This window comes from Anneissia japonica, unplaced genomic scaffold (assembly GCF_011630105.1).
Source record: "Anneissia japonica isolate Jap-2015-1 unplaced genomic scaffold, ASM1163010v1 scaffold169_len739621_cov184, whole genome shotgun sequence".
NCBI classification, from domain to species: domain Eukaryota; kingdom Metazoa; phylum Echinodermata; class Crinoidea; order Comatulida; family Comatulidae; genus Anneissia; species Anneissia japonica.
In genome coordinates, this window is record NW_022688869.1 from 432642 (window position 1) to 446530 (window position 13889).

The 13889-nt window shown below is 35.6% G+C and overlaps 2 protein-coding genes across 4 annotated transcripts in view; both read right to left on the reverse strand.

The window, feature by feature from the left end:
- Positions 1-3571, reverse strand: part of LOC117123909 (Krueppel-like factor 12) — a 63220-nt gene extending 59649 nt beyond the window's left edge. The window contains exon 1 of one of the 2 annotated variants that reach the window (XM_033270006.1): positions 3229-3571. In XM_033270006.1, the coding sequence (XP_033125897.1) occupies positions 3229-3343 (115 nt within the window). In that variant the 5' untranslated portion in view covers positions 3344-3571. The remainder of the gene's footprint in view (positions 1-3228) is intronic. The other variant, XM_033269980.1, reaches the window with a different exon arrangement.
- Positions 3572-8435: 4864 nt separating this feature from the next.
- On the reverse strand, positions 8436-13887 carry LOC117123937 (nuclear pore complex protein Nup98-Nup96-like). 2 transcript variants are annotated; one of them, XM_033270043.1, is made up of 5 exons: positions 13825-13887; positions 13313-13368; positions 12859-12885; positions 10016-12571; positions 8436-9943 (listed from the first exon to the last, which is right to left on the reverse strand). In XM_033270043.1, exons 1-5 carry the CDS (start codon positions 13853-13855, stop codon positions 9227-9229), a joined length of 3387 nt encoding a protein of 1128 aa, XP_033125934.1. In that variant the 5' UTR covers positions 13856-13887; the 3' UTR covers positions 8436-9226. The 2 variants fall into 2 exon arrangements, with proteins under 2 accessions (XP_033125934.1, XP_033125927.1); XM_033270036.1 differs by having other exon boundaries at positions 8436-12571.
- Positions 13888-13889: the final 2 nt, after the last annotated feature.

The window sequence follows — 13889 nt, forward strand, 5'->3', positions numbered from 1 at the left end:
CTTTACTAACCGGTCATCATTTTCTCATACTTCTTTGTGTTGTTTGGAGTTTTCGTTTTCTTAAAGCCGGATTGTCACTGCGTCCAGCGGTCGTCAGCCAACACTATAAAGAACACAACGCGACGACATGCACGCAACTGATTGTTTTTAATTCAATCCGTTCAGACGACCACCTACAATTGGATATGTCGTACGACCCAGTGAGTACCCAGCTTCAGACAGTGTCCAGGTTTCATGGCCATTGGATGGTATGCTTTGATAGGTAATATAGGCCTATATTACCAATCATTTGATAATTTAGTAATTTTTATAACACACTTAATTATAATCTGAAGCCCCTGTCCAGACTATCAAAATTTCATTTGAAAAAACATGTGACACGCCTAAATATGGTCATGATGATATCTAATCATGAGCTACAGTAGGCACATTATGACTACGGGCATACAAAATAAAATATGTCTAAACAGGGCCTTAAAAAGAAGAAAATCAATTCTTTAAAAGAAATAAAAACACACCTACAGTATTGCTATGAGTTACGATCCTGCATCATTTAAAGGAACTAATAGCCACTCCTGGGCTTTTTGTCCCTGACATAAAGTATTTGTAGAGAAAAAAAACATAGCCAATACAAAGTTCAACAGAAGGATTACAAGATTACAATAAAGTAGAATAGCAGCACAAAAGTATACATTGTATTATGTGTACTGTGGATCAAATCGAATATTATGTATATTCACTTCAGTCACTGAACCGAGTCAAAATAGTTGCGACAGACAGTGCCACACCCGTTATGCAAATTTATTTTACACTACTTGGTATACTCTGCTATATACAGACTACTTGATATGCTATTTGTACCAAGTGCTCTATCAAACAAATGGCCAGAAACAGAGAAGGTGCCCAATCACATTACAAGGAACCCTTCCCTCTTCAAAAAACAATCCAGGGGTTTAAAATTAGAGTAATTAGGGGCACAAAATATTATGATTATATTTTTAAAGTTCTGCGATTTTTTTGGGGCTTCACATTTTTTTCTATGCCCAATTTTGGTTGTCCACAATTTGCAGTAATATATTTGATGAAATTTAATTTAAAGTTCTATTTTCAGTGCCTACTATTATAATTTTTAGGGCCCAATGTAGCATAGCAATATGAATATTTATGAGGAAACTACAGAAAATAGTTAAATACTTTATTTTGCCTACTTGTCCTGAGAAAGATACTGTATATCCGACATCAACAGAAAAAGTGTGCAAATTTATAGGCCTATTAAACATAAATTATGTTGTTTTGGCATCGTTATATGTACTGTATAAGAGAGGACAAGTTAGTGAGAAAAACTGCCTAAGGCAAAAACTTTTTATACCTTGTTTTGTGAACATGCTGCCTGCCAATAATGATGATTTCGAATAAAAATAACTATTTATTTTTAGCTAATTAGGGGACCTGCCACCACAAAAAAATGTACATTTATTTCAGAAAAAATTAAAGTTTTCCATAATATTTTTATACCCGCCGCTGCCTTGATATCTCCAAAAATAAGATACTGTACACATATTTCTTCCTAATTATATAAACTGAAAGCATTTAACCATCCCATTTCTACACTGTTTTCATTCAACAATAAAATGTCATTTTCTCCTCCATCAAGATGTTTTTGACAAAACCATTTGCTAATGAACAAAATTTATTTTTATTACGCCCTCCTCTGACAATTTTTAATTAATTAAAGTTTGCAAAATAATGTATAAAAATAAAATGAAAAAAAAAACCGGAACTCACGGCAAACAAGATATTTTAACATAATTGTTAACCATTGTGGCCTTTTTTATTTTAGGGTCAATGCCAAAGTTGCTCTTAAATGATATTTTTATTTCGATGTGAGTTTGCGTCGAAGTGATGTTTTGCCCTAATATCGAAATAGCATTGCAGTACCCGCCACTACTTGAGAATCGGACTTAGTCACTAAGTGCAAACTTGGTAGTCTAGTGTTATGGCGCCAGTTTATATATCTAGAGGTTGTGGGTTCGATCCCCAAATAAATTGGAAATTGGATTTAAATAAACATTTGTTTGTGTTATGGTCATCGATGCATCCATTCTTCATTTAAACTGGTAATTTTCTTTTTTGGCCTTTTTTTAAAAATTGTATGTAATTGTTATTTTATATTGTATTCAAATGAATTTTAAATAGTCAAGTATTTTAGGCCTATATGTTAAGTTATCAATTATAAATTTAACAAAATTTACATAAAATAAAGGTTAAATTAAGCAAACCATGATGACAACAAAATTTATTATTTGCCTTTTTTTGTAACTTTAAAACGAATATAAGGCCTGCCGTGTAAATAAATGTTTCTATACAAAATTACTAATTGGGGTATTAAGTCTAGTGGTGGATTTTATGAGCTTTTATTTTTAAAATTATATCAACAGTATAGTGCGAAAAAAAAATACACCAGCTTTGATTTTGTAAAAATATTATCTGGTGTTACATGGGCCTCTACTATGTCTAGACAGGACATGCTTATCAAACTTGTCTGACTCTAGCTTATGCAATGGCTGTACCAATATACCATTGTCAGTACAGTAGATTTACATTTTTAAAAATCAGCTAGGCCTAGGGGGCTAGGCTAGCCTAACTCAGGGCTGAGTTAATTAGCACCTCTTTGCTCAGTGTATTTCATATTATTTTCCTTAACATAAATTCTTGAGATAGATAGTTTAAATATGATGTAATATATGCTGTACATGTATGTAAAAAAAAGACAAGAGCCTAATAATAAAGAAACAATAGCGTCCGACGCGATACATGGTCTCCGCCATTCAAACTCCGCCGTAGCTTCCAGCAGCAGGCTACAAAAATATAAACAAAGACTATCTCTGCAAACAAATTCAGTCTGAGAATGTGACTGTTTGTTATGATTTTAAGTCTCAATTCAATATGTTACTATTCACCACTTAGGAAAACAACTTAAACTTATAATTAAACACAGGCATTAATCGTAAAGCTAGCCTAGGCCGGAAGCTTGGAAACGCACATCACGGACGAGGGCGGTGGTCAGGGGTGCGGCTTGTGTACCGGGTGCGGCCATTCTTCTCGGCGTTGCGTAGCCTAACCCATTTTGACAACTACCGAATGTAAACAATACGTAGAGAGACGTTTTGGACCGAAACATGCCTTTAAAAACTCATTAAAAAGCCATACTTTGCAAAGAAAACTTACCGTTTTCTGTACATTCCGTGTAATCACAGTACTTGTTACGAGTAATCTTCTGGCCAACTAATGCCTTCTCGTTCGTGATCGGCAGATCCTCAACATCTTCCATTGACTGCGCCATATTTGCCCATTATACCACACCCTCTCGTGTTCTTTCATCCGGGCGGTTGGCCTAATGGCCCCACCCCGGTCAGAGAAGGTCAACGTTACCTATAATAATTGTTTGCCTCTTCTTTCACACATGTTGCTATAGTTTTATAATCAAATACAGACTGTTAATGGAAATCAGAATATAGTAACCCTAATTTATCAAAAAAATATAGCGGATTTAGGCTCGAGATAAACGGTAGCGTATTGTAATTAATAAAATAGTGAACTCAGGTGGTTCCATCCTCAATGATAATTAATTCTGGTCGCCTAATTAAATATCATGTCAACTAGGCGTGACCTCATGTTTTGTAATAATTTTTACCTTTATTTGAAAAATGTGGAAAAAATATTTCCTCCCTATTGTGAGAAATTAAAATTGAGTAATTTAAGTAGGATAGGGAAAACTGACATAAAGAATCTGTTTTCTTGAGAATCAGAAGCAGACCTACTAGGCCTACAATGCAAGCACTAGCTTACGTGGTTTAGTGGCTATGACACCACTAGGCTAGTTATGTCACACGTGAGGGTCAGTGGGTTCGATTCCCACCAGTTTCATTCCGACTTTTAAAATACCCCGTTTTTAACTCATTACCATTTTCGAATACGGTAACTCCGCAGGCGGCCTTTATTGTTGGGGAGGTTTTTGTCATTGCGAAGTTTGTTTTTGTCTTGTAATTTTTTATGTAGACCCAATGCTAACTTGTTAACCAAGCTGCTGCAAAGAAAAACAATTTCTTCAAGTAAAATGGGACAATGAAGTGATATAGGCCTATATATATATATAGAACTGGAGGATAAAGTTTAAATAGGCATATTATTTTGTTATACTGTAGTGCATTGCAGGGGTCCCACACAGTAAATCTTTTGGGGATCAACATTCTTATAGGCCCTTATTTAATTTTATTTTGCTGCGCATGTTAATACAAATTGGCACTGACTTCTGAGAGAAAACTGAAATTAGTAAAAACATGCAATTATTATGAATTTGCGGAAGATTGGTTATTTTTCCGGAGATTCTCAGGGGCGGATCCAGAGATGTCCAAAAGGGGGGTGAGCGCAAAAGAGGGGGACGAAAGTTGGGCCCATGAGACAACATGCCCCCGCGAAAGTTTTGTGTTCCTGATTTCCGGGAGACTAGACTCCCGCGACCTCCGGGAGAATTGGGGCCCCTGTGTTGTGATGTTGCTGATAATGAACATGAAATTACGTTTACGATTGTTGTCATTCAAGTCATCCAGGTGACTCTTATATTGTCACGAATAAGTTCAGTAGAAATTATTTAATTTTTGAATAGAATTATAAATCAAGTTGGAAGTCGAGAAGACCGGGAGGTACACTTTGTTATCAATTTCAGAGAAAACATCCTAAGCATAAATAGCATTGGCCACTTGTGTGTTCGATATAACGTGCCTTAATACTATACCAATATTGCAAAGATAGGGGAGTGCGAAGGTGAAATTGGGAGGGGGGCCTCGATGATAAGTTGAGGCGTGCTAAAGGTGATTTTTTTTAACTAGGCCTACTTGCAAGTGATTTTTTGTTTTTCTTCTTTTTCATTCTTATTCTTGGCTATCATTCTTCTCTTTTGACTTCTGCTGCATGCAATTTGTTTTTATGGTAACTCATCCTGTATAGCCCATTGCATTAAAATTCTTCAATTTTGTAATTATTCAAAATAGGCTACACACATCCTGTTGGGCTGTTCAGTCCACGGTGTCCTGTTGGCACCCCTCTGACAGGGGCGGTGCCAGGATCTGCCCGACGGGGTAGGAGGACGATGTCCCCGACGAGAACAACGTGGGCGTGGTTGGTCGTCGCTCAAAATCTTTGTAAAGTGGTCCAGGTCGAAATTCCCCAAAAATATGACAATTTGAGACAAATGTTCCAAAGAGGACGGATGTTTGATCGATTTTTGAGTATTAATGTAGAAAATACGTAACGCCGCCACTGCCGCTGGCCATTTCCGAATTTGTAATATTTGAGCCGAATATGTAATAAATAAATAATAGGCCTATATAACTTAGCCCTAAATAAACAGAAGTAAACACACTCGACGTTCCTAAAACTCGCATCGCATAACAGATCTGGCATTATAAGTACAGTAGTAGACAACAGTTAACGCACAAATAATCATAAACCAAATATAGATTAAAATATATTTTTTTATTGGGTAATATTCCTACTCTTACTTGAGATCAAGATAGATCTACAAAAGTTACAAACGTTGCCAATACAAAAATAAACGAACACCCAAGATCTTATAATAAAGACAGCGTTCTCCGAGATTTCTGCGTGCAAAATTCTGTAATAACACAGAGCCATATATTGCGACATTCCGCTCCTCGGGATTGCGAAAGTCACGTGGTAGGCCTATATACCATCCATTTGTGTGTCCAAATCTTCCCGATGAACACATGCAAAGTATATGAGTTAAGTACATTACACCGTATTTTCAATGTTAATTTGTGTTATTACCTAATTGATAACTATTTATTGCCTAAGAATGCTTGAAGAACTGCTTAAACATTTTAAATTATTTATACAGTAGGCCTATATATAATATGAAATTGGATATAAAGTAGTGAAATCATAAAATAAAAATTAAAGTACAGGAGGCCACTAATTGTATTATACAATATTGGGCCTATAGGCCTACAGAGGAACGCACATCCATCGCGTTGGACACGGAATGGCTTCTAAATTCTCAAGTCGCAACTCTTTCAATTCTATCTATGGCTCTGGAAATAACGCAGTGTAGGGCGCCCTCTCAATTACAATTAATTTCTATTACAATCATTTACAATTTTTCAGTAATATAGGCTTTCCTGGTATAAGTTACCGAACAATCTGATATATAGTTTCATTCAATATAAAACAAAAGAATACATTTTGTAAGTAGTACTATCACTACTCGAGAAAGCAGAAACTCTATTAGTAATAGTATTGTATCACACACCATTTGGTGCCGTGTCTAAAATACACACAAATATCGTGGCATAGGCCTAGTAGGCCTACTTATAACCATCAAGATATATTAATACGTAATTACGCTATACGTTTGCGGCCTCGTAATTTACTGTTTAATTGTTCTTTACATTATATTTATTATGCTATTATAGATTATTAGAAATTTATTTAAATTTTCCATACATATCCTACCTTCCGATCCCCTTTACTACAATAACATATATTATAGAGGGCGCAATTTAGCGTAAAATGAATAATTCCACAGTAAAAAAAAAATTGGAATAAAGAATCTTTTTTTTATCATAATTAACAGACAATCTGAAAAACACGTTTGTATTAAATATTATTCTTTTTATTCTTTTTAAAATGTTTCCGCTATTAATATATTCAGCTCTGTCCAGACTATCAAATTCTATTTGATAAAAACATGTGAAATGCCTAAATATGGTCATGATGACATCACATCATGACCATATATAGGCACATCATGACTATATATGGGCATACAACAGTTTTCTGATGAAGAAAACAGATTAATCTAGACAGAGCTTAATCATAAAATATAATGTGTAACATACAAATGACACACGTAAACATAAAAACTTCATATACCTTTATAATAGAACTTAATAGCACTCAGCATGACAGATAGTCCTAAATAAACCAAATGTTCTTTATATTCTATATAAATGAATTTTGCTATATTACAATAGTGAAAAAAATTGGTCTATATTAAAACATTTGAAGCAATTTTACAAGAGATGTGAAATGGTTATTGGTTGTATTAAATCAAAAGATTGCATGTTTCATATGCATTCCTAATCTATAAATATCAATGATTTACAAATGACCTTCCCTTTGTAGTTTTAGCTCATTACAGGCCAGGGGTGGCGCCAGCGGGGTGCGGGGGTGGCTCGACCACGCCCACTTTGCTTTCGTCGGTGAAATCTGACACCTCGTCAGAGACACCAGCCGATGCCCCGTCAGGGACCTCGGCGCCCCCGTCAGGCAAATCCTGGCGCCACCCCTGTTACAGGCTGAGCCCCCATTGAATCCGCCATTGAACATTTACATAAATATTAGCTGATCTAATCTAGATTTGAAAATGCTGTTTCAAACATGGTCACAACCTACCCATTCCCTATTTCAGGAATATCAAATTCTTCCCTCATTACTTCGTATTAGGTCATATTACACCCGAACCAGCCAATATAATAAATCATTTATTCCTACATCTATTAAATTATTCAATAATCAGGTGTCTAGGTAACTGTAATTTATTTTTAATTTTGATATTTAATTTGTGTAGCGTATTTCTCTTTATAATGATAGCTTTATTGAATTTTAATTATTCCCTGTATTGTTTTTGGTAATTTGATATTTTTATATGTACTGTGTACAGTTTTTTTATTTTTTTTAATGATAGTTAAAATGAATTTTAAATTATTCCCTGTATTTTCTATTGTTATTTAATATTCTAAATGTACAAGTGTTTTTGGTATTCTTATTATGATTATTCTTTGTTGTTCTTTTTAATGTTTTTGTGTTGTCTTGAAATTTTATATTTTTTACCTTTAAATCTGTAGTGTACTAAAGACAATTTTCTAATATATTTTTCTAAATGTATGTTGGACCAAATAAATGCTGTGGTAGCAACGCATTCATCTTTCTTATTTCATTGATTCTATGTGAATATTATTGTAGAAACTCTAATTATTCCTATTTATTGTACCTTCATAAATCAAACAAAAACTTCAAATTCCTAATGTCCACTAAAAATTACAATTAACAGATGAATAATTAATATTGATTATATAGTTTTTTGCATAGACCCATAACTTGTTTGGTATTCTATTTACGGATTATAACAGTTATCCTTTCAATAACAGAAGCCTGGGATTCGAGTCCAATGCTTGTCACACAAGACATTTTATCTGCATTTGCCTCTTCACCCAGGAGTATGCACCTGGTAGCAGGTGAATGATTTGAAAGGAAATTAGTAGTGCTGATTACATGCATAACTAGGAATACTACTTGCATGTTGCGTATGATTGATTCCGTATCAAATGAACAGGAAAAATAGTGCGTGGTAGCAGCGCATTCATCTCTCTTATTTCATTTATTCTATGTGAATATTATTGTAGAAACTCTAATTATTCCTATTCATTGTACCTTCATAAATCAAACAAAAACTTCAAATTCCTAATGTCCACTAAAAATTACAATTAACAGATGAATAATTAATATTGATTATATAGTTTTTTGCATAGACCCATAACTTGTTTGGTATTCTATTTACGGATTATAACAGTTATCCTTTCAATAACAGAAGCCTGGGATTCGAGTCCAATGCTTGTCACACAAGACATTTTATCTGCATTTGCCTCTTCACCCAGGAGTATGCACCTGGTAGCAGGTTAATGATTTGAAAGGAAATTAGTAGTGCTGATTACACGCATAACTAGGAATACTACTTGCATGTTGCGTATGATTGATTCCGTATCAAATGAACAGGAAAAATAGTGCCTTGAGCAGATATGTGTGATATATAAATCCTAGAAAATATAAAAAATTATCCAGATATAACCTCTTTTAATTGTAAGCCTCAATCGTTTCTGTTCACTGATCAATCTTCCCACAATAAAGAATTCTTTATGCTTTTAACTACCATCTTTCACTCCAATTGATGATTTTATATTCTGATTACCAAGTACATCTACCAGGTTTCCATTACATTGTCTTCTCATTCTGTACCGTAAAGGGAAATTTTCACCCCACAATTGTTCCCTTTTGTTCACTTTCACCTTTCCAGCAATTCCAATTCCAGCAACTGCTGTTACTGTTTCATGAACCTTTCCATCTTCCTTCTTTCTTGAGAATCTGAAACCTACAATTGCTGTGTTTTTTCCTGTTTATTACCCCCACCTTTGTCTTTCATAGCAGATTTAAACCCTTCAATTGGTGGGTTAGTATTCTGTTGACCACTTACACTCTCCATTTTCTTGCCTAATTTAAATCCTCCAATTGGTGGATTAGTTTTCTCTTCACCACTTACATCCCCCACTTTCTTGGAAAATTGAAATCCTCCTCCAATTTTTGGGCTAGTTTCCTGTTTACCACCTTCATCCTCCACATTCTTGGAAAATTTGAATCCTCCTCCAATTGTTGGGCTAGTTTTCAGTTCACCACTTCCATCCTTCACTTTCTTAGAAAATTTAAGTCCTCCTCCTCCAATTGTTGGGTTATTTTTCTGTACATTACTTTCATCATCCATTTGCTTGGCAAGTTCAAATCCTCCAAATGTTATGTTAGTTTTCTGGAAACCACTTCCATCTTCTACCTTCTTGCCGAATTCAAATCCAAAAGTATTTTTCTGTTCACCACATACATCTTTCACCTTCTCAGAAATGATAGATCCTCCAATTGCTGTGCTTACTTTCTGTTTACTACTTTTGCCTTCTATGGTTTCGGCGAATCCTGCAATTGTGACTGGTGCTGGTTGACTTTTAAGCGCAACATTATTTGTCTCTGGTCGACTGCCAAAACCAAAGGTATGCGTTGCCTGTTGAGTTCCAAATGCAGAGATACCAGTTGGTGGTTTAATTTCAAATGCTGAGGTACTTGTAGTCTTTGATTTTTGACTTCCTATGGGAAATTCACCAGTTACTGATTGAATTCCAAATGCTAAGGTACTAGTTGTGGTACAAGTTGCTGATTGATCTCCAGATGTACAGATTGCTGGTCTTAATATATTTCCAAATACAGAGTTCCCAGTAGGTTGAAACGCAGATGTAGAAGTTCCCTGTGGGTGAAGTCCAGCAGCAGAGGTATTTGATGCTGGTTGACTTTCAAATGAAGAGGTTTCTGTTAACTGATGTTTAAATACAGAGTTGCTTGATGCTGGTTGACTCCCAAATCCACAAGCATTAGCTACTCTTTGACTTCCAAATGAAACATCAGTCAGTTGTTGATTTTCAAAAAGAGAACTACCTGCTGCTGGCTGGCTTTCGAAAAGAGAGTGACCTTGTGCTGTTTGGCTCCTGAATTGAGGAACATTAGATAGTGAACCATCTCTTACTGGTTGGCTTCCAAAAATTGAAGTATCCTGTTCTAGTTGACTTTGTGATGTAGTAGCAGCAGCAGGTGGTGGCTGGCTTCCAAATAATGAACCATCTCTTACTGGTTGGTTACCAATTAGAGAAGAATCTTGTGCTGGTTGGTTTCCAAATGAAACATTAGTTAGTTGTTGATTTTTGAAAAGAGAGGTACCTGCTGCTGGTTGGCTTTCGAAAAGAGAGGTACATGCTGCTGGTTGGCTTTCGAAAAGAGAGCCACCTTGTGCTGGTTGGCTCCCAAATGTAGAAGCATTAGTTGGTGGTTGATTTCCAAATAATGACGTGCCTTGTGGTGTTTGGATTTTAAATTCAGGAACATTAGATGATGTTTGGCCTCCAAATAGTGAACCACATCTTACGGGTTGGCTTCCAATAACACAAGGACCTTGTTCTAGTTGACTTTGAGATGTAACAGAAGCAGATGGTGGCTGGCTTCCAAATAATGAACCATCTCTTACTAATTGGTTTCGAATTAGAGAAGGATCTGGTTTAAATGCAGAAAGCTTTGTTATTTGATGTCCAGACACAGAGTTATCTGGTGCTAGTTGACTTCCAACCATTGATGTTTTGGATAGTTGATGTCCGAATACAGAGGTACTTGGTGTTGGTTGACTTCCAAATGAAAATGAACCTCTTCCAAATGTAACATTTGGCTGTCGACTTCCGAAGAGAGGAGTACCTGCTACAGGTTGACTTTCAAATGTTGAAGTTTCTGGTGCTCGATATACGGATAGAGATGTATTTTGTGCTGGTTGACTCTCAAATCCAAACGCATTCACTAACGATTGACTTCCAAATAAATTTTTTCCAAATGTAACAGAATTAGACTGTTGTTGGTTTTCAAAATGAGAAATACCTGCAGCTGGTTGACTTCCAAAAAGAGAGCTACTTCGTACTGGTTGACTCACAAAAGCAAGTGTTGGTGGTCGATTTCCAAACAAAGACATACCTGGTGCTGGTTGGCTCTCAACTGTAGAAACATTAGTTAATGGTTGGCTTCCAAATGAAAAACCGCCTCTTTCTGGTTGACATCCAAAAAGAGAATTACCTTGTACTCGTTGGTTTTCTGATGTAACAATATTAGTTAATGGTTGGTTTGTTGGTTGATTTTCAATTAGAAAAGTACCTTCAGTTGCTTGTCGTCCAAATGTAGAAACATTAGTTGGTGTTTGGCTTCCAGACAGAGAAACACCACATTCTGGTTTGCTTCTCAATAATGCACCTTGTGTTTTCTGGCTTCCAAATGTAGAAATTTCTGGTGTTGGCTGACTCCCAAATGTAAATGCATTAGCTACTGATGGACTTCCAAATGAGTTTCTTCCAAATGTAGCAGCAGCATTAGTTTGTTGTCCAAAGAGAGACCTGCCTCGTGCTGGTTTGTTCCCAAATTGAGGAGCATTAATTGGTAGTTGAATATCTTGAGCTGGTTGGCTCACAAATGTGGGAACAGCTGGTGGTTGGCCTTTCCGAAGTGCAGCAGCACCAGTCGATTGTTGATTCTCAAAAAGAGAAATACCTGCTGCAGGTTGACTTGTGAAAAGGGAGTGACCTTGTGCTGGCTGGCTCCCAAACGCAGGAGCATTAGTTGGTGGTTGATTTCCAAATAAATACTTACCCTGGGCTGGTTGGCTCCCAAATGTAGAAGCATTAGTTGGTGTTTGGCTTCCAAACAAAGAACCACATCCTACACCAAGTGATGGTTTGCCTCCAAATAGAGATGTTTTTTGTGTTGTTTGGCTTCCGAATAAAGAAGTAACTTCTGTTGGTTGGCTTCTGAATGTAGTAGGATTAGTTGCTGTCTGAATTACTGAGGCTGGTTGACTTCCAAAAAAAGGATTGTCACTCACTGGCTGACTGTATTGAACTGAATGATTTCCAAATACAGCAGAATTAGTTGCTGGTTGACTTTTGAACAAAGAATTATCTTCTTTTGGTTCAGTTTCAAATCCAAAACCATTACTTGCCAGGTAATGTCCAGATAAAGATGTTTCTCTAAATGGCTGATTTCCAAATAAAAATCCATATGTTTTGCTCTTCGGAGCATTTGAAAATTCTATTGTATAATTTTTATAAACGTTTTCTTGATTTCCACTACAACAGCACTGGTGCCGAAGCTCCTAGAAAATAAAATTAAATTGTCAAGGTCATTGAAAGTCTTCAGTCACAAGACAGAGATATGCACTATATAAAGTGACTGCTCTAGTTTAAACTTGGATAGCTGCTTAGTAGAAGCTACTGTTCTCCCACTATGAGGCTTTGGAAGTCGTATTTTATATAATAATTAACAGGGCACTGCGATCTGCCATCCTAACCAACTTGTTACATCTCTGCTAATAAAACCTGAAGATTTAAAAAAAAGCCAAATTTTATGATTTTTATTCAATTTTGTGGAACCTGTCCTTACCTCTAAACTATAGTTGCAAGACAACCCCTGAAATGAAAAGAATATTTAATGATAATAATAGATGGATTTGTACAGCGCAAATAAACAAGGTCTCTATGCGCTCAGGACTGGATAATAATGTTGTATGGGCATATCTGACGCAGACGTACTTATAAAATTGTAGCAAGGCTTGGAACATAGCAACAAGAACATACATTTGAACTTGCCTATAGTCAAACCCAAAATTTAACAATTGTTTGACTTGGATAAAATTTGACTTGCAGACAGTGGTGTATCTAGAAGTCTTAAAATGGGGATGCTGATATGGTGGGGGGGGGGGCGCGAAGGTGAAGCGGGGTCCTTGACTATCAGTTGAGGGGCGCTAACAAAGTCAACTTAGGCAAGTTTAACTGTATATCTAAATAAAAAACAAGGTCACACTGATGCTAGTATTAATTTGTTGAATGACTCCTACCTCAGTTTGTAATTTTTCACAATTGCAATTTTTTTGCTTAGATTCAATAATTTGATCTGGAATAGGAAAAAAAATGAATGTCATTTTTAAAGAACATATACAATACTTTTCAACTTTATATTCAGACATCTAATTGGTCTATTAATTATAGTTGGTCAGACAATGTAAATCAGAACATTTTCCAACTTCTTTAAAGACTTGATGGGAAGACATGCAAGGTCTTTTACCAGATATGTTGTAATAATATAGGATAGCATAATACATACATTTCAACACTTGGAGTATGTATTATACTATCTAATAAACCATACACTATCAAAATCTATTCAAACATTTCTTTGATGAGAATGACAGATAAAAATACAGAATGTTTGATTTGAAAAGGTTTAGACATAAGGAAGAGAGTTTTCACTTTGCAAAATCTGACATATTATGAACAGATTAAGACATACAACAGATTAAAATGATATTTTAGCTTAAATTTTTTTAATATTATTTTTCTCATAATTTACCTTGACAAAGCCCAGTCAACCTGAACTTCATTTCACCCTCACTAACAAGTTGTAAGTCCACTGGT